At 37.0% G+C, this 19,647-nt stretch overlaps 3 protein-coding genes across 3 annotated transcripts; 2 read left to right on the top strand and 1 right to left on the bottom strand.

The window, feature by feature from the left end:
• Nucleotides 1-415: 415 nt before the first annotated feature.
• Nucleotides 416-2,248, top strand: LOC126763280 (very-long-chain enoyl-CoA reductase). The gene is made up of 5 exons (XM_050480606.1): nucleotides 416-584; nucleotides 681-1,042; nucleotides 1,341-1,557; nucleotides 1,620-1,735; nucleotides 1,792-2,248. The coding sequence occupies exons 1-5, from the start codon at nucleotides 579-581 to the stop codon at nucleotides 1,994-1,996; spliced, it is 906 nt and encodes a 301-aa protein (XP_050336563.1). The 5' UTR covers nucleotides 416-578; the 3' UTR covers nucleotides 1,997-2,248.
• Nucleotides 2,249-2,588: 340 nt separating this feature from the next.
• On the top strand, nucleotides 2,589-3,667 carry LOC126763282 (uncharacterized protein C1orf50 homolog). The gene is made up of 4 exons (XM_050480608.1): nucleotides 2,589-2,889; nucleotides 2,950-3,119; nucleotides 3,177-3,338; nucleotides 3,423-3,667. The coding sequence occupies exons 1-4, from the start codon at nucleotides 2,832-2,834 to the stop codon at nucleotides 3,609-3,611; spliced, it is 579 nt and encodes a 192-aa protein (XP_050336565.1). The 5' UTR covers nucleotides 2,589-2,831; the 3' UTR covers nucleotides 3,612-3,667.
• Nucleotides 3,668-3,715: 48 nt separating this feature from the next.
• Nucleotides 3,716-5,739, bottom strand: LOC126763278 (microfibrillar-associated protein 1). The gene is made up of 6 exons (XM_050480605.1): nucleotides 5,667-5,739; nucleotides 5,427-5,525; nucleotides 4,893-5,365; nucleotides 4,558-4,830; nucleotides 4,368-4,492; nucleotides 3,716-4,304 (listed from the first exon to the last, which is right to left on the bottom strand). Exons 2-6 carry the CDS (start codon nucleotides 5,494-5,496, stop codon nucleotides 3,869-3,871), a joined length of 1,377 nt encoding a protein of 458 aa, XP_050336562.1. The 5' UTR covers nucleotides 5,497-5,525; nucleotides 5,667-5,739; the 3' UTR covers nucleotides 3,716-3,868.
• Between the last annotated feature and the right edge of the window lie 13,908 nt (nucleotides 5,740-19,647).

Here is a 19,647-nt window from a genome sequence, read left to right as displayed (position 1 = left end):
GTACTTCTCGCTGATTGGAAAAACTTATTTTGTGGTGATGGTCAAGGATAAATCTTTGTAACTAATAGTGGCCATACACGACTTACATGTAAGTACGTTCCAACAGTATGTGCGCAAGAGAGAAGACTCGTATATGGATTTTTGAACATAAGAGTGCATAATTGCGAAAGTTTTCGATTTTTACGATCGGTTTGCAACCAAATCTGTTGTGCCACTTGACTTTCCAGCCAGGAAGCAAATTTTTTTTTTTAAATCTGCTATTTACAATAATAGGTAAGCTTTAAACAAATCCGTACATATAAAAAATGCGTACAGATCAGTTAACAGTTAATTTATCGATAACTCGAAAGGCATTATTCATTATGCCAACAATATCTTTAAATAATCGACTGAACTTTGATTTCTCTTTTTGCTTCGAATAAACTTCGAAATTTTCATAGCAACTGATTTGTGCATAGCGCATTTAAGAAAACTGTCTGGTGGAATTCACACAATTCACAAATTGCTGTTGACAGTGAATATAACTTGACCAACATTTGCATTCCGTACACCATAAGATCGGCATATTAATTTGCATAATGGATGTAAGTTGATGTGTACAAAATACATAAATTAAAACAACTAGTTTCTGCATTGATAATACTGATAGTGAAATTATAATTATTTTACAAAAAACCTAGATTGAAATATTGTCAACAACTGGCACAAAAACTTTTGGAAGATGTCAAGTTCCGGCCAATACTACAGTTGGAGATCTACGTTATATTATTCATAAAAAATTCCGTAGCACACCGGCACCGGAGCGGCAGTCCTTACGATTGGAGCCGCGTGGCAAAGCTCTGAAAGAAACTGACACTTTAGAGGCGGCTAACGTGGGAAAATCCAGCAAGATTTACATTAAAGATCTCGGCCCACAAATTGGATGGAAGACTGTATTTTTAGCTGAGTACGCTGGTCCGCTTTTCGTATATCTTATCTTCTATGGACGTCCTAGTTTTATCTACGGTGAAGCAGCAGATACACCTATTTCTTTAACAGCACAGTAAGTTTGTCAATCTTGAACTTTCCCCTGGTGCGCTCTAGTGGCTGTCATTAGCGCAGCACAACACATAAACGTAAAAAGCAAACATAGCAACAATGCAGACAACAACAAAAGCGGCGACCCAGTTTAACCTTTTAAATTTTTATGTTTTTCTGTGTTATATCTTCGCCGCGGTCGAATCGCAATCGCTATGTGTTTCACAAGCGCTCATCAATTTTTGCATTCATTATAAATCGCTTTTATACATTCGCAAACTTTAAGAAATTGCAAAATTATATAATTTTATTTCCTTTTACAGTATCGCTGCTGGCTGCTACATTGTACATTATGTTAAGCGAATTTTGGAGACTATTTTTGTACATCGTTTCTCGCACGCTACTATGCCCATTCGTAATCTGTTCAAAAATTGCAGCTACTACTGGGGATTCACCGCATACGTTTCCTACCACGTTAATCACCCATTGTTTACCAGTCCCTGTGCTCTTCAAGTCTGGGGTTCTCTAGCAGCTTTCGCGGTATATTCATTATACTAATAAAATATGAAGATAAATTACTAAAAGTTATATTTCTCCTTTAGATATGCGAAATCGGCAATTTCTCAGTACACATTGCTCTACGCAACTTGCGTCCGCCTGGCACAAAGGTGCGCCGAATTCCAGTACCTGATGGCAATCTCTTCACAAAATTATTCAAGTAAGTTTACTCAACTTAAATTAAGTTTAACTTTACTAATAGTGTTCAACTTTCAGTTTGGTTTCCTGTCCGAACTACACATATGAGATTGGTTCTTGGGTAGCATTCTCTCTGATGACTCAATGTCTACCAGCTATGCTTTTTGCTATTGCTGGAGCTTACCAAATGACTGTATGGGCCTTGGGCAAGCACCGCAACTACAAAAAGGAGTTCAAAGACTATCCCAGAGGTCGTCGTGCCATCTTTCCATTTGTGCTTTAAATTTCCAGCAGTAAAAAATTTGTGCAAATTTGAAAATTATGTTAGGACAACATAAAACATTTCCATTGCAATATACTTATTGCATTAAAGTTTATATATAACATTTGAACAAACTAATATTTAATTGTCATAGGTGTTAGATTTATTCTTCTCCCGGTGTAGACGCTGTATTCATACAAGCAAATAAGTATGTCATACATGACCTAATCAATTGTTAATAAATAATAAAATGTAGTGGTTTTGTGAAAAAAAGTTGTTTGATTGTTTAAACGCCACCGCATGACAATTGAAACTCGGTTTCGAATTGCGATTTATAATAAGAATCTGTGCTATAAAATATTGGATTAAATGTTGATAGCAGCTATAAGTTCTGTTTCTTTACACAAATGGTTTTGGATACACATTTGTGACTCTTAATACTTTTATTAATTGATGTTTATTTTAATCAATATTATCAATATACATCAATTTTATTTATGTTGCGCCACTGTACATTGCTGTCAAATTATCAAAACATATGTAAGGGATGGCACGGTACCACAAAGTTATCGATAAATAAATCTTTTATTTGCTAATATAACCATCCTAAGTTACCAGCTTTATAAACTCCTCCTGGGAAGTGGAAACGCAACACAAATTATTAACAATTTATTATGTTTTATTGAAGCAGCAATTTCATTATACAATTCTATTGATATTCATTCCTCCAAAAATTATCGATGTAATTCAATTCGATACAACAAGAAACATCTGACCATACAGTGCTTGCATGCTTTACAGCAACAATTCTACACAACAAATAAAAAATTAAAATTCGAAGCTTTTCAGGTTTGTTATGAAAAGGAGCGCAGTAGAAATGGAGCGTCTGACATATGAATCTGCCGTGAAAAAGGGTAATTACTTGTTGCACCATATATAGTTAATAATTCGCTAAAAATGTTATAATTTCACAGCGCAGTTGGTTGAACGGAATCCTCATCCTAATGGCGTGAATATATTGGATCCATTGCGCGTGTCCATGCATAATGAGGAAGACATCATTTCATTGGCAACACAAATACAAAATGCGGATAAGCAGTTGAAAGCCGGAACATGCCAGAAACTTTGTGTGATACTAGATCAGGTGAGATCGGCACATTTGCTTATAGTGAAACATTTAGTCTATATTTATATGCTCTAGATTAAAATGCTGCAAGCGCAAGCCATGCAAATACTAAAGGAGTCCGACGAGAGTCAATTATTGCACAATGCCGCCTGTAACTTCACAAAGAAACCCGGCCACGTTTATCATCTTTATCAACGCCAATCCGGTCAGAGTTATTTCAGTATGCTTTCGCCGGAAGTAAGTTTACATTCTCTACAGATGTACATATACATACATATGTATAAGACTATTAATTTGCTAATTTCTAAATTTTGTCCGCAGGAATGGAGCGGTAGTGTAGATCAGAAATATCTTGGCAGCTACAGGTTAGAATTTGATTTGTCATGGACGCCGTTGGATAAAATGAAGGAACGAGATGAGAAGATGAAGTGGGCTGAGAAATGTTTGGCAACAACCTCCTTAGCGGCAGGTCCAATACCAATGGCCATTGATTTTGGTAATGATAAATAAACAAGTAAATGTACTCTAGCAAAATTTGGTGTGTAATAATAATAAAAATTGTAACTCTAAGCTTCAAAAAAAAAGTTGTTGTTGTGAAACGTGTTATCATCACATAATTTTTTAAAAGAAAAGTTTATTTCTATTGTTCAATTAAATCTAAAGCTTTATTAAATGCTTATCTCTAAAACTATTTATACATACGTATGAATCTATACATGCATATGTATGTGTTGCGTGTAAATAATTGCAAATTCTTTGCATATTTACTATTCCATCTTCTTGCGCTTGGACAAAGTGGGTCGATCAAACACTTGCTTCATACCACCAGCTTTCTCATTGTGGAATTTAATGTTATTTGAGGTCTCAGCATACCACGGCGAATCGAATTTCGTTGTATCTTGATCCACTAAATGTGTATATTTGGTACGACCGCAGCGACCGAAGTTCTTCACTTGCATCACCTTAGGCAGGATAGTCTTGTCGAAGTGATCTTCCAGTGTGGCTTGAGCAAAGTCACGCTTCAGCACATCATTTTCTTCGTCCAAGTAGAAAGCACCACGATGATAGTACTTTTGCAAAAATTTATACTTTCCTTTGGCAGCTTTGTTCGTGATAACCTTGGGGTTGTTACGCAGTTCCTGGCGACGTTCTTCTTCAGTCAAGCTACGCATACGATCAATTTCGAGTTTCTCACGTTCAGCACTGCGAATGGTAAAAGGAATCGGTTAATAAAAATATCAAAACAAACAAGATATTATCACATACTTTTCACGTTCTTCACGATCACGTTTTACACGTTTCAACTCGCGCAATTTCCACGCTTCGTACTCAACTTCATCGTTTTCATCATCCGTGCACACATCATCGATGCTGGCTTCCGCGGTGTCGGGCTGTTAAAGAAAGATTCGGTAATATTGAGAACGCGTTATTATGCAACAACAAATGTTTAATATACCTTAGCTTTTTCCAAGTCCTTCTTGACGCTTTCCTCTACCAAACGCAATGTAGCGCGTCTACGTTCCTTCGCTGAACGTTTAGCTTCGGCCTCTAGCTGCTTTTGCTTTTGTGCTTCACGCTCCTTCTCTTGTATAGTCGCGCGTTCGCGCTTGCGCACAAAAAGTGGTTTCAATCGAGGTTCGTTATCTTCCTCACTCTCGGTCTCTTCTTCATATTCAGAACTTTCGGTTTCTGAAGATTCAGATTTATTTTCATCTTCTTTTTGCAAAATCTACAAATATAAATTAAATTTTATATTGCGGGCTAAACATAAACAGCTACTAATTTACTTACCTCTTCTTCCTTCTGCTGTTGTAACATGCGATGTCGCAATCTTAGACGACGTTGTTCTAACTCATCCTCACTCACATCTGAGTCTGTGTCCGACTCAGAGGCGAGTGTGATTTTATTTGTCACTGGGCCTTCGGGTTTTTCTGGCTCACTCTCTTCAGATTCGGACTCCACTATCTCTGGTTCGTGTATGTGTCTATGCCTTTCACGACGCTCTCGTTCAAGTTCTTCTTGATCTTCTGGACGCGTCCTCAAACGTCGTAAACGTGGATCATCGACTTCTCCTTCATCACCCGAATGAACCTCAGCATGTTCACGCTGAGAGCGCCGTTCAAGTTGTGCTTGTGCAGCTCGTTTGCGATGATCTATGAAATCTTCCAAATCAGATTCATCGGAGCTACTGCCTGCTAGAGCGTAATCTGGCCGCTTTCCCGACACATAGCGCTGCACCTTTACTTTTTGCATAGATATTTCACCTGAGAAATTAGGAATATTGTATAGTTGATGAGTGATAAACATTAATCCTATTGAACTTACCTTTTTCATTGCGAACAGGCACAGCACCGGCGGTACTCTGAATAGCAGCAGCTAACGTTGCGGAACTCATTTTTATTAATTTGTTTTGCGATTATTTCGCTGTAACAGAGGATTTATGTCACACTTGAAAATCCTTTTTCTTATAGAAGCGAAACAAATTTTTAATAGTTTTAAGTGCCTTTTCTATATGATAACAACGTTTGAATAATCAAAACACTATTTTTGACACACTTTAAATACCTTTTTATCAGTTTTTCATTTATTTAATAAAATTTTGTCCTGAAAAAACAAATGTATGAAATGTATTTTGTTGGTAAACATATGTTTTGAAAAAGTAATAGCTCACGCATTTGTAATAGATCACAAAGTTGCATTTTTATCATAGGGTCGCATTTGGGGTTGTAATTTAAATTTGACAATATTATCAACTATTACAATTAGTGTAGCTTAATTTCGGATTTATTTAACTTAAATACTATTTAATACCATGTTCAGACCGAAAATTTAAAAGATTAGATTACATTTAAGCATTTCATAACCCAACAGTGTTCTTACTGCCGTTGAAAAGATTAAAAACAGCTGTTTTTGCCATTCAAGAATTTACATCGCTCAATATTTATCAAAAGAAAACATTGTCATATAGTATTTTGTAATAAAAGCCGTATTCTTTTAAATATTTTCCATATAATGAAAATAATGGACGCATTTTTTCATTTGGGAAGTCGATTTTCAGCCGAAATTAGATTCATTGCTCTAATAAAAATTTGTTTGTTTACATTTTTTCCTTTTTGAAGTGTCTAAATCAGCTGTGATAATGTAATAGATTTCCAATGCTGCCAAGTAGATGGCGCAAAATCAGAGTCACACAGAGAGATTTAGCGTAGATCAGTTTCAAATCACTCCAATAAAGTGATTTTGAACTGTCATTTTTGTATGGCGAAATCTTGATAAATTTATAAGATTAGTGGGATAAACCACTCAACAGCCGAAATCGTGTGAATAAGTGTCGGTCTGAACATAGTATAAGACCATATACCGAAACTTTTGCGAATCTACTAATGTTTGAAAAAATTTTTCAAGCCTACTTGTTGTAATATTATTATATGCTAAGGACTCGTTGTTGTTGTAGCGGTGGAAAACATTCCTTAAATCGTTTGGAAGAATGCTGCCTAGTTGACAGTCTTTAGCTGGTTAACAATCCGGGCCCGTTCCGGTTGCGTATAATCGATCCTCGAGGAAACGAGCTACGGTCTCGTGGATAGTCTCGGTGTATTTGTTAGACAAATAATAGCAAAGAAACATTGTTTGCTAAGTACAATGCGGTCGGTTCGCCGATTTCGAATTACCTGACACCAATTTCGGTTCTGCGCACTACAAAAGGATTAGATGGGATGATTTCCAATGGTTGTATACGTATTATAGCTACCTCTCACGGTGCGCAGCAGCCTTTCCTTCAAGTAGTTTCTGATTGTGTGCTTTCGTAGTAACCATTTCAGTAGACACTTACTGGAATAGAAACAAACTACCAGGTTCACGAAGCGAACATTGTTTAAATTCGTATACAACATACAACATCCTTACAGGCCAGATTTCGTAAGCCACTACATTTAAAGCGACACTATTTATAGAGCTTCATTCTTTCCTGAGTCTCTTCTAGTTTCTGGGAATCACACTTAGATCCATCTCATATGAAAAGCTCGAGTTACTATCCGGCAGCACTTGGGGAAAATATAAATAAGCGTTGTTGGCACCATACTACTACTGATTACGCAGCATCCATTTGATCGCCTGGACTTAGTAAAACTCAGTTGAACAAGCTTCAGACGTGTCAGAGAATACGATCACAGGTTGCCTCCTGATGTCTCCCGTCGAACATGCGCATTGATCCGGTTAAGCAACACAATGCACTCCTCTCAAATCAGTTTCTGCTCTTTGCGTGCCCAATGAATGCCATTCATCTAAAACCTTTCCCTATGGTCTGACCCCGCCGAGACAGCTCGTTTCCTGGTTCTTCCGTTGAATGAGTTCGATGACAACCGACTTGAACCTTGTCACCTAAAGGGATTAGGTAATCGTTTCAACAACAACAACAACAGCTCGAGTTGTAGACCGATATACCTCGCACATGTTCTGAATGCAATCGAGCTTTCGAGACTATTTAAGCCGAACGGCACGGGATCTGTGTCCGGTCAAGTTCTACAACATTTCTCATAACCATTAGGGGATGTTATAAGCAGTTACTACAAAAACAAATTATTTGAGAAGCATCTAGAATTGTGCAAGGAGGCTTCGGTTTTTCCTTTTCCGTGGTCATTCTTTAGAACACATATAACGGTTTTCAAACATAAATCGGTCGATACTGCCGCAATTTCACGTTCGATATTCGTACGAAGTTCATCAATTGTCGCTGGCTTGTTGGCATAGACCATAGACTTGACGTAGCCCCACAGGAAATAGTCTAACGGCGTCAAATCGCACGACCGAGGCGGCCAATTGACTGGGCCATTTCGTGAGATAACATGTTCACCAAACTTGGTTTTCAATAAATCGATTGTGATATTCGCTGTGTGGCTTGTGGCGCCGTCCTGTTGGAACCACATATTGCCGAAGTCCATATCATCCAATTCGGCCCAAAAATATTCGGTTATCATTGAGCAGTAGCGATTCCCATTAACAGAAACGTGCCGATCTTGATCATCATGAAAGAAGTACGGTCCAATGACGTTGCCGGCCTATAAACCACACCAAACCGTAATTGCTGCCTGACCAATAACGCAAATTTTGCTTATTGACGAAGCCATTCAGTCATTTTCAAGCTCTTGCTCAGCCCAATTCACGAACATAGGACGGTTCTGGTAGTCAAGCGGCTTCAGTTCTTGTGTCAATTTGATCTTGTAAGGACGTAGGCCAAGATCTTTCCGCAAAACTCGCCACAACGACGTTACAGCGATGCCCAACGCTTGAGAATGACGTATGAGAGACTGATTTGGGTTTTCCTCAATTGATGCGCTAGCTGTCTTCTCGACACTACGGGCACTTGTTTGTCTCACTGGTACGGATTGTGCTACGCCTGTGAATTAAAATTTTTCCTCTTGACGCTTAATTGTTGATCTAACAGGACGACTATGACGACCATAAATTGGACGTAGCGCTCTTAAAGTGGAGGCCACTGACTTCGAATTTCGGTAGTAAATTTTAATACTTTCAACTTGTTGTTGGATCATATATCTTTCCATGATGAAATGGCAAACCTTACTGAAGAGAAATGTCAAAAGAGCGGGAAAAAATATGTCGTCGTTTGCTCTTCCCATCGGTTTACTTTTGTACGTTCCTATTGAAAAATCCGTTAGATTTCGAGAGGACTTTACATATTCATGTTTACCTAAATTTCGAAGTGATTAACTCTAACTTGTCTTGTAATATTGCAGCCGAGGCAATAATTAAAATTGACAAAGCATTGACCACACGCAACGTAGCAAAGAGGCTGGAACACGAGTAAGAATACCGAGACAATGAGGTTTTACCCGGTCATAACCGGCCATAACGACTTTTGTATGCTGATTAATGTAGAAAAGGAATGACGGTTAAAGCTTATATGCTATATATGTATATATTCTATGGAGGTACATATGTACATATATACATATATACATAGGCATATTTATCTACAGTTGTTGATTCATAATAAACTAAAAAATATTCTCCATTAAGATATAGTAAAGATTATGAAAACATACATATGTACGCACATATATTTCCTAATTATGCTTTATAATATCCTTCAAAGAGGCCTAGCAAAATATATTTTAATTAATAAACAACAACAGTCAACGATAAGTTCATTAATATAATGAAAGTAAGAAAGCGGCTGGCAATGTGAGAGACATAAAAGGCGATTGTGGGCAGCGTGCGAGTGCCTCCGTCTTCACTTGTTTGTTTATTGCATATTTTTTTAACATTTGTCATTAATTTATTGCCAATTAATTGATGAGACATTTGTTATTTTCACTTTTTGACAGCGAGCCAAAACACAAGCCTGCATTCGTGCCTCTTTTTGGGATGAGTAAGTGCCGAGAATTGCTAAATTTACTATATTTCATTCATGAAATCGATCGGTTCAGTTGCAGCAGATAGCGATCCATTTCTGTATGTCAGTCTTAATCTTTAATCTTTGCTTTCTTTCACATACATTTTTCCCTTATTTACACTCGTCTTTGTAATTTAGTAATTAAGCTGTTGGCAATATGTAACGGCTTATCTTAATCGAATATGTAACTACCGTACATACCTCCATATGTAATTAACTGTAGACAATTAATTTATATTACACTTTCTTTATTGGGAAATTTGCACAAGGAATGTGCTTGGAGATCGGCGAGAAATTGCGCTGCAAAATAATTTTTGATATTTAATGCATACATACATATCCAGAAATATATACATACATACATATCTGATCAATTTTGAACCGGACTGCCAACAAAAATGTAGCGCCATTCGCTTCTACTTTCTATTGATAAGCCCGCATCTCGATTTCAGCAATGAAATCGTCGTTTGATGAACATACGATCCGCAGCTATGTCTCTTTCGCAACCTTTAGTAGACGTTGTTTTTGCAAATGGTTCTGGTATTTTGGTACGAGTCTAGCATTGACACGCTTCATACCCGAAACATTTAACCGAAATGTGTTTAGTCGATCCATAAGAAATGCTAAGGTCCTCTGATATCCCGCTGATGCCAACACAACGATTTTTAAGGACAATTTCTTTCAGTTTTTCTATGTTATAGTCATTACGTATAATAGAGGTGGTTGGAAGACTCTCAGAAGACAAGTTTTTGGTGACTTCACGATCTTCACTGAATGCTTTGTGCCACTTGAAAGCTTGTGTGCGTGATAAAGACCGCAAAAGACAACTGGAACTGGAACACTTTCAAAAAGTCTCGTCAATGATAGTAAAACAATGCATTGATCTCTTCATAGATATTTCAGGATAAACCTGCAATGGGTTCCAGGACGTAGTGATATTTTTGGTAACTGTGAAGTAGATATACTAACCAGAGCGAGCAGCACACAACAATTACACTCCGGAAAAGACGACGAACATGTTATAACTATTGCTCAGTCTCAGTGGAGTCAATCCCTAACTTGCAGACAAACATGGCGTGAGTGGCATATGGGCCGCACTGACTATTGAAATTCAAAAGGAATAACATAAGAACTTTGGTTGAAGTTCTAACTGGTCACTGTCAGACATGCCAAGAGAAGACTATAAATCATCTACTATGAGAATGCAAAGCTTTGAATAGGAAATGAATCGCAATTATCGGTCGAAGGTATCTTGACGACGCCTCGGAAGTTGACCGTATAAAACTTCATACTGAAACAAATTTTAAGAATTTTTTCAGGAATATGTTTCGAAGATAAGTAGCGTCTAAGCTTCTATCCGAATTGATAGTCATTGACCTGAGATATAATAAGGTCCACTCCGGTTATGTAGATCCGACTGTCGTGTGAACTCTCCTTCTCTTTTTATATACATACATACGTACATATGTTTCTTGGCTTACAAAAGACAATGCGGACATAGTATTCAAAATTATTATTGGGACAATATTTTTCTCGCTTCTTTTACAAATGGATAGGTAGTTCAAAATGCCAAGTCCTAATAATAAAATCTTTTTTCTCTTATATCAACATGCGTCCATGTATTTTCCTTGAAAGAGGAGGCATTTATTATTGAAATAGTGATTCTTACATTTGCTTTAAAGGATACTTCCGGTGGATATGTTGTTTCTAAGAACAATGAATTTGTCTTTATTGTCAATGTTATGATTGTCAAGTGTGATGTTTATTCAGATAATAAATTCGGAGCAAACGGAATCTGTATTTAGTCTATTATCTTTATGTTATGCTTTTATACTTGAGCGACTTGGTTCCGCATAGGCAGCTCCTTTTCCTTCTGTTGAAATCCGAAGCCGTCAGATGTGAAGCAAAGATCCTTACCTTTCAGTTTTCTTCAAGATTTGGGTGAAGTGATTCATAGTCCACTTATCAAGTCTATAGATATTCATTAAACTTCATTTTTTTATTCCACAAATATCTCCTTCTCTCATTTTCGCTCCTCTTCCTCTGCTATATCATGGCAGCGATAGGCTTTTTAAGCAACCAATTGCACTGATATTTCCTTTTTGAAGTATTTGTATCCTATAATGGATTGAGATACTTTTTTCAATAGCCTTTTTTTAACTGACCACGCGTGAGTCTTGTTAAGCTCTCATGTTATTTTTGTTGATATTTCATCATGGAACGTAACCGTCAATGGCGACCGTTATCGTGCCCTGATAACCGACTATTGGATGCCTAAAATTAAAAGCTCCTGATTTCGGTGACATTTGGCTTTAACAAGACGACACCACTTCCCACAAATCGCATCAATCAATGGATATATGAACACTTCGGTGCGAAGATGATTTCACGTTTTGGGCAGGTCGATTGGTCACCAAGATCGTGTGATATCACACCGTTAGACCTTTTCCTGTGGAGATATGTAAAGTCTAAAGTCTATGCGGCAATACTCCCTTCGATTCAGGCCTTGGAGCGAAACATCATTCGCCAGTTACCGGTCGAAATGCTCGATGGAGTCATGAAAAATTGAGCTCAACGAATGGCCCATCTCAGATGAAGCCGTAACCAACATTTGAATGATATAATCTTCAAAACATAAATGTCAAAGAATGCTCTTTCGAATAATAATAAACATTCCCCATTAAATTTGCAGTTTCTGTGTTCTTTCTTTAAAAAAGTAGGGAACCTCGAAATGGATGCTTTTATATTCTTCTCTCATTTTCGCTCTTTCCCCGCTGCTATATCATGGCAGCGATAGGCTTTTTTAGCAACCAAGTGCACTGATATTTCCTTTTTGGAGTATCTTTGAGTGATTTGCACGAAGGTGGTGTCTCTACAAACAAGATAATGTAAATGAACTACATTTGATCACAAAATTCAGTACTTGAGGTCGAAGGATTTCGAACATAAGTACATAGATTTGGGTCATCCTTTATAAATATGTACATATGAATATATTATTTTGAAATGCCTAGAATTTATAACAACATTACAAAGATACATCAAACGGTATCGAGAACCGCTGTCTATCTTAACCACCTCATGTAAGTATTTGTGTCTGTATTTAAATTTTCTCTATTTTTGAAAGAAACGTTAACAAAGTCTCTTCTAATACCGGTTTTGTAATTTTTTTCCATTTAATTGCATATGTATGTATGTGGGTACGCTTTTTTACAACTCCTGATCCATTATACAATTAATCTTCATTAGATCATTTCTTCAAAAAAAAAATTCTAAAATTCCCGCTTTTCAAACTCAGTCACAGCAGTTAAAAATTGTGGGGCTTTTACTCGTATATACAAATTTACATACATATGTACATAATTCAAATAATAAGAAACACAAGTGTATTATGCGTGTTAGACCTCATTGCGCAAAAAATATTCGGTGTAAGTGCGATCAATCAAAAAGCATCGAAATCAAAATTCCCGTATTACATAAAAAAATTCTTGTATAACATTAAATATTCCCATTCACGTTCTCTTGTCGCTTGAGGTTTCACGTGCTGTCGCAGCAGCTCGCCAGACGCCGCCTCTTTCGGTAATTTCTTTTACATCTAAAATGTGCGTGATCTCCTAACGATTATTCGATTTGTGATATAGTGAAACCGGTGTAGCAAGAAGAATAAAAAAATTGCTAATTATTCATTATCGAAAGTAAAAATGAGCATTTACATAAATACGAAGAGATCAGCAAACGGCGTGAACTCGTTCATTGAAACGTCACGGCACCTGAGCTCAGAACCCTAACGCGACAATTGGCCGGCAGCAGGTAAGACGAAATACGAGATAAAAACAAAATCGATTAGTGACGTCGTCAAACTAGTCACGCTGATTAGAGTTAAAGTGATTTACATATAGTATACACATATGTATATATGTAAATGTATTTATATGAGAGATTACCTAGTAAATCCATGTAACAACTTGCTGCTTTGAACCGCTTAGAAGCGGTTAGAAACCAGTGAGCATAACGCCAGCTTATAATGTAATGTAACTGCATGTTTGTTTACATCAGAGTGTAATTTACATATCCACATAATCGAGTAACTTTACCTTTGATTAATTAAAATTCCAAAATTTTAGCGACCTTGAATGGAAACTATCTCAAAGAAGTTTTGGTGTGGTGCATCCCCTTTTCAAAAATTTGGGCTCTTAAAATATATGTATGTGTATTTGTAATAAATTTGATTTTTTCCACCAATTAAAGTGCTTATACCAAAAATATTTTAATTATGCTGCGTAATAGAAAGTGTTTGTTCTCTTTAGGGTTTCCCCAGTAAGCCGCTTATTGAAATCTATTTCGCAGGTATTTTCACTTAAAGTGAAAAAGATACGTGTTTTAGTTAAAACTTCAACTTAGCACATGGACGAAGGAAAGAAAAACTGAAAACTTTATATGACATTTTTACAAAAAAAAATGAAAATTTCGCGACATTTTTTTCAAATAGTTGTAATCGAAAATATCCTTCATTCAAGTCTTTAAGAATTGTATCTCAAAGACCTGTGTAAAATTTCATAAAGATCGGTTGAGTAGTTCTCGAGAAATCTTGCCGACCGACATCAAAAAAACAGTTTCGGGAAAAACGCGTTTAAAGACGGCGCACTTAGCCTAGTTGGCTTCGAGCGCACAAGTTCTCAAGGCTGTATCTCAGAAACTATTACTCGGATCAACTTGAATATTTAGGACAATATTTCAGAAGTATCGTAGAATTAAATAGGACAAAAAAAAATTAGATTTATTTGAAACCCGTAAACTCATGTAACCCCTTAAAACAAGTGCCAAACGCTGCTAATTCGAAATGTCTTTCCTCCTTTTCTCTATATCAACCGAAAATGAGCTTCGAACAAAGATCCAATAATATTTTTTTTTTTATTGGTAAAACTTTTACCGAAACGTTTCGATTGATGAAACAAGTTTATGGCGATGATTGCCTAACCCGTAGCAGAGTGCACGAGTGGTTTCAACGTTATCAAAGTGATCGTGAGGACATAAATGACGATCAACATGTGGGCCAATCAAAATCCGTGATCACCGGAAATTCCATCGAAACTGTGCATGAATTCATCAAAAATCAGCCGAAATCATCATTGAAATTCATGGAAATGGAATTGAACATCTTCAAAACATCGATTTATCGCATTTTGACCGAACAATTGGGCTTACGGAAAGGTGTGTGCGACGGACGATGAGTTTGTGATATATGACGACATTGACTGACGACCAAAAATTGCTACGCTGGAATCCAATGTTGTCCGAAGGACGAAAATCACTCTTTAAGTCATTCGAACCCGCCCACTCCTCCGTTGGATTCACCTGATCTGGCACGCTTGGAATATCTTGGCGCCGCGTAGCGAAAAGAAAAAATGGCGCATTTGCTCAAGAAAGGTTATAATCGCGTTACCGGTGTCAGATGTAGAAGAAGAAGTTCTTACGAAAGTGTGTGCACGGTTTGTGCCGGACTACCAAAGATTGCTCAGAATCCAATATTCGAAGGACGAAATCACATTTTAATCATCAACCACTCCCCGAATTCACCTGATTTGGCACCGTGCGACTTCTTCCTTTTCGGAAAAATGCATTTGCTCATGAAAGGAACGCGTTATGCAGATGTAGAGGCCATTCAAAAGGCTTGCACTGGCATACTACTGGCGGCCATACCGGCTAACGGGCTAAAACACTCGTTCGACATGCTTTTGGTCAGTGCAAAAAAGCTGTATTGAAGCAGAAGGAGGCTATTTTGAATACACTAAATTTATTTTGCCGAAAAAACCATTTATTCTGTTTTTTTTAAGTCCTGTTTACTTTGGAACACCCCTTGTAGTGTGGAATCCAACGTGAAAAAAATTTTGCAATCAAATGTTCGTACAATATTGAGTGTATGCTGGTTCCACTAATGCCTATAGCTTTATCAATTTCACGATAGGTCTCATAATGATCTTGTAATATCAGTTTACGCACGGCATAAATAGTTTTCGGAACCACAACTTATTTTAGACGACGGTCACCAAATTCGACGACGAGTATTCTATGACGTCGATTGAATTCACTATACTCGTACCATCGATAAACGCTGGTCTTTTAGTTAAGTTCATCTATGCTTTTTTGCTGAGTTCCACGTCGAAAATTTCCATTTTGTCCACGACGAAATTTGTAAAAAATAAAAAATACATTTGCGATTTATTTCCATTATTTGGCTGAGATGAATATTTTAAGTTACTGCAAACAGTGCAAATAGCGCTCATATGTCAAAACGTTCTAAGTTTCCGGTGTTAATGAAATATAATTATTTCGAGGGAATTCAGCATAATCTGGATTCCCATTCCATTGTTGGCTGGATAAATTTCGAACAAGTCAATGCGTTTGGGTAACCGTAGAATGAGGTTGGTGAAAATAGTTGATACTCTAAAGCTTTCAAAAGAAAGTTTTGATATATTATTCACAAAAGTTTAGTTATCCTAAACCTCTGTGCAAAGTGGCTGTCGAGAGATTGATTTATCGTGTAACAAATCAATAAAACCGAATGCAAAATTGTTTGAATTGGAATAAAATCGAATCACTTCTGCATTCAATGTATTCTCAGGTATTGTTTTGAAATTTCAAGATAATAATTGTTGCTTAAAAGTGCCTAGACTGAGTCATAGATAGAAATAGAAATATCATAAAATTCCTACTGAAATCTGGCATATTACTATGATCAATTTATTGGTAATTATATTGAATACTAAATTACAATTATACTAAAAAAACCGTCTTCCTGATTGTGTGAAAATTTACAAAGGCATTTGTAAACATTTTCATTTTTTCTTAATTATCACAGCACCATTCAGGGTTTTCTTGTAAGTGCGTACACACGCCAAGAATTTGTAAGCTCGTGCTAATTGACTTAGCGCCATTTAACCATCCATTGGATCTATAGTTCTATTTACATTTAGTTGTATGCTCTCATAATTTTTCACATTTAGTATAATGTTAATAAATATCAATATGAATACTCCTTATTTATTGACTCCTCTATGACTTTGCTTTTCTTGTAATTTTTGGGTTGTAAATAAAATTCTAAGATATTTACGAAACAGATGTGAATGCGTTTTATTAATAGTTGTTAATAGATTTATTTTTGAAGAATTTAAAGGTGTCAAGGTGTATCAAATAAAGCTTATAAATTTTTCAAACTACGCGTTACATATGGTATATATGTATGTATAAAGCATAAATATAAATATTTACTTTTTACGTATAAGTTTATAAAAATAAAAATATTTTCTTAAAGAATAAGTCCAACTATAGCAGATTTTTAAACAAAAATGTATACATACGAGTATAGGAATTTTATAAATCAGTGACTTTTTATATATTGACGAACCGTCTTGAATCCAACCCAAATAAGCTAAAGCAATTAATTTCGATTCCAGATGTGCGCGAGCCACGCTATTTAAGCCTTAGTCTGATAAAAATCTTATACTTCTTTATTGGCGTAGACACCGCTTACGAGGTTATAGCCGAGTTCACAACAGCGTGCCAGTCGTTCTTCCTTTTCGCTTTTTGGCGTCAATTGGAGATTCTAAGTGTAGCCAGGCGCTTCTCCACTTGGTCTTTCCAACGGTGTGGAGGTCATCCTTTTCCTCTACTTTCTCCGGCGGTTACTGCGTCGAATACTCTCAGGACTGGAGTATTTTCTCCCATTCGGACGACATGACCTCGCCAGCGTAGATGCTGTCTTTTAATTCGCTGAACTATGTCAATGTCGTCGTATATCTCGTACATCTTATCGTTCCATCGAATGCGGTATTCACCGTTGCCAATGCCCAAAGGACCATCGATATTCCGCAGAACCTTTCTCTTTAAAATTCATAACGCCGACTCATCAACTGTTGTCATCGTATATGCCTATTCCCCATATACCAGGATGGAGATGATGAATGACTTGTAGAGTTTGGTCTTCATTCGTCGAGAGAGGACTTTGCACAGAAAAGACCAAAAGAGATAGGTTGTGTCGAAGCTAGGATGAAAGGTTGGAAGGATAGTCTTCTGTAAAAGCTCTTCGTCAATCATAGCTTTAGGGTACCGGACCGCAGTAGTTAAAATGGCTGCTATTAAAGTGGCGGTAAACGTATTGCCTTAAAGTGCAGCCTCTTGATCGTGTCCATTTACGCCGAAAGCAGAATGGTAATACTAGCACTGAACACTCTAGTTGTGCGTTCAAAGCTAGTAAAAGGGTGTCTGCTCCTACTAGAAATTGCATAAAGCTACTTCATCGTCTGACTTGTTTGGGTGTCTGGTCACAGCAAAATCGCTGGCAACTACAAGGCCAACTAGCTAGCCGGAGGTGGCACCCATGCCCTGCTCATATTGGAATGGGATCGAATTGGATCTTCATAGGCATTTTGCGTTCTAGCTCTGAAGGAATGAACATCGCTTGCGCTTAGCAGGTGCTGGTCGACGACACGCTCCTGTGTGAATGCATAATTTTGGACTTGAGTAGAATTTAGGAGATCTTCTTGTTGCAATCATTGGCTTTGTTGTTGTTGTAACGAGTACCTAATCCCGTTAGGATGGTAAGGATTAGATAAGTTTTTGTTGGCCTTATCCAACGGTAGGCCCAGGAAGTGTGACATTTCGACTGGGTCGGACAAAACGGTGTCAAATGAGTAGGGTTAGCAGCGTATGCAAAGAGGTCGCCAGTAAGTAAGAAGGTAAAAATCTTGACGGACGGAAATTGTCAAATTTCTATGCAGGAAAGTGGGGTGAAAACATCCATGCACTTTTTCTTAATTTCTCCAGCCTTTGCAAGACTAAGGTTGAAACACCCGGCAGCCTTATCTTTGTTGAACCAGAAGGCAGAGCAGAAACTGATATTGGCCGTCTCAACATTTTTGTGAAAGGCTCAAACCGCTTTATCGATTTTTTTAGGTAACACAACGAACCGGCGTTCAGCTGTCCAAATGAGATGCTTGTTATGATCGACCTCATAACCTAGCCTAACCTTAGAAGCTTGAAATTAAAGCTTATAAAGAGATTATGATTCTATACTTTGCCAGGAGAGGCGAGGTACACACCAATCTAAATACCTTCTTACCTAACTAAGTAGTACTCGTAATTATTAAGTTTTTTTTTTTGATAAACTCTTATTGTAAGTACTTGATCGTTAATTCTCGTACTCGACTTACAAATACACAAGTTCACGAGCATTGTGCTTTTATGACACTAGTGAAACAAAGTTATGTGTTTGTATCCATGCAGCATTCGCTAACGCCGATTAGTTTGTCCATACGCAATTCTATGCTGCGAAAGTCATATGCGCGCTTCGGCTCATGTAAACAAGATCGCGGAACAATTGAAAGAACGGCAAAGCTGAGAAACTTTTCGCATATTCCATGTTGTTTATCTTTCAAGTGGGACACATGCTCAGCGAAATGCCCATAAAATTAATTATTTCATTTATTAAATGATACTTTTTCATATGAGTACTATGACAAGATCGCATGGTGCTGCTGCTTAGACAGTCGGCGCGTTTTCTGCGTTCTTTTTTTACAAAAATGGTTTACATTATATTTTATTATGATTTTTATATAGTTTAAGAAGTGTTACTGATACTTAATTTGCTATTACTACATATAAATAAATAAATATTTAAATTATTTAAGCTAAATGGAAAAAATCGTCATACAAGGTGCGCCATTAAAAGATAATTTTTTTTTTCCATTAAATATAGTAAACAAAAATTGTTTTAACGACTTTGATCTGCCCCGAAAACGGATAATGTCATACCCCTGAACAGGAGTCATCGATATGTCGACTGGTGATAGAATCTGCTATCTTTATCGATTGTCCAGTGAGAATATCAAGACATTTCATTGTTTGGAAGTGAAGTTACTGCGTTTTAAGTGTCAGTATGTTTGTGTTATTGGTGCGAAAATGAGCTTCGAACAAAGAGCCAACATAAAAATTTGTTTTAAAATTAGTAAAACTTTTATTGAAACATTTTAATTGATGAAACAAGTTTATGGCGATTATTGCCTATCCCGTAGCAGAGTGCACGAGTGGTTTCAACGTTATCAAAGTGAACGTGAGGACATAAATGACGATCAACAT

Source organism: Bactrocera neohumeralis, chromosome 6 (genome assembly GCF_024586455.1).
Source record: "Bactrocera neohumeralis isolate Rockhampton chromosome 6, APGP_CSIRO_Bneo_wtdbg2-racon-allhic-juicebox.fasta_v2, whole genome shotgun sequence".
Taxonomy (NCBI): Eukaryota; Metazoa; Arthropoda; class Insecta; order Diptera; family Tephritidae; genus Bactrocera; species Bactrocera neohumeralis.
This window is presented reverse-complemented; position numbering and strand designations above follow the sequence as displayed.

What these genes read in the sequence shown, in the direction of transcription:
- LOC126763278 (XM_050480605.1), bottom strand. Translation starts at nt 5,496, where the DNA reads ATGAGTTCCGCAACGTTAGCTGCTGCTATTCAGAGTACCGCCGGTGCT. An exon ending in GCCTGTTCGCAATGAAAAAG is followed by an intron (nt 5,366 to 5,426) that starts GTAAGTTCAATA and finishes CTAATTTCTCAG; the next exon opens with GTGAAATATCTATGCAAAAA. An exon ending in AACAGCAGAAGGAAGAAGAG is followed by an intron (nt 4,831 to 4,892) that starts GTAAGTAAATTA and finishes TTATATTTGTAG; the next exon opens with ATTTTGCAAAAAGAAGATGA.
- LOC126763280 (XM_050480606.1), top strand. An exon ending in CCTATTTCTTTAACAGCACA is followed by an intron (nt 1,043 to 1,340) that starts GTAAGTTTGTCA and finishes TTCCTTTTACAG; the next exon opens with TATCGCTGCTGGCTGCTACA. An exon ending in CTCTTCACAAAATTATTCAA is followed by an intron (nt 1,736 to 1,791) that starts GTAAGTTTACTC and finishes TTCAACTTTCAG; the next exon opens with TTTGGTTTCCTGTCCGAACT.
- LOC126763282 (XM_050480608.1), top strand. Translation starts at nt 2,832, where the DNA reads ATGAAAAGGAGCGCAGTAGAAATGGAGCGTCTGACATATGAATCTGCC. An exon ending in TGAATCTGCCGTGAAAAAGG is followed by an intron (nt 2,890 to 2,949) that starts GTAATTACTTGT and finishes ATAATTTCACAG; the next exon opens with CGCAGTTGGTTGAACGGAAT. An exon ending in TTTGTGTGATACTAGATCAG is followed by an intron (nt 3,120 to 3,176) that starts GTGAGATCGGCA and finishes TATATGCTCTAG; the next exon opens with ATTAAAATGCTGCAAGCGCA.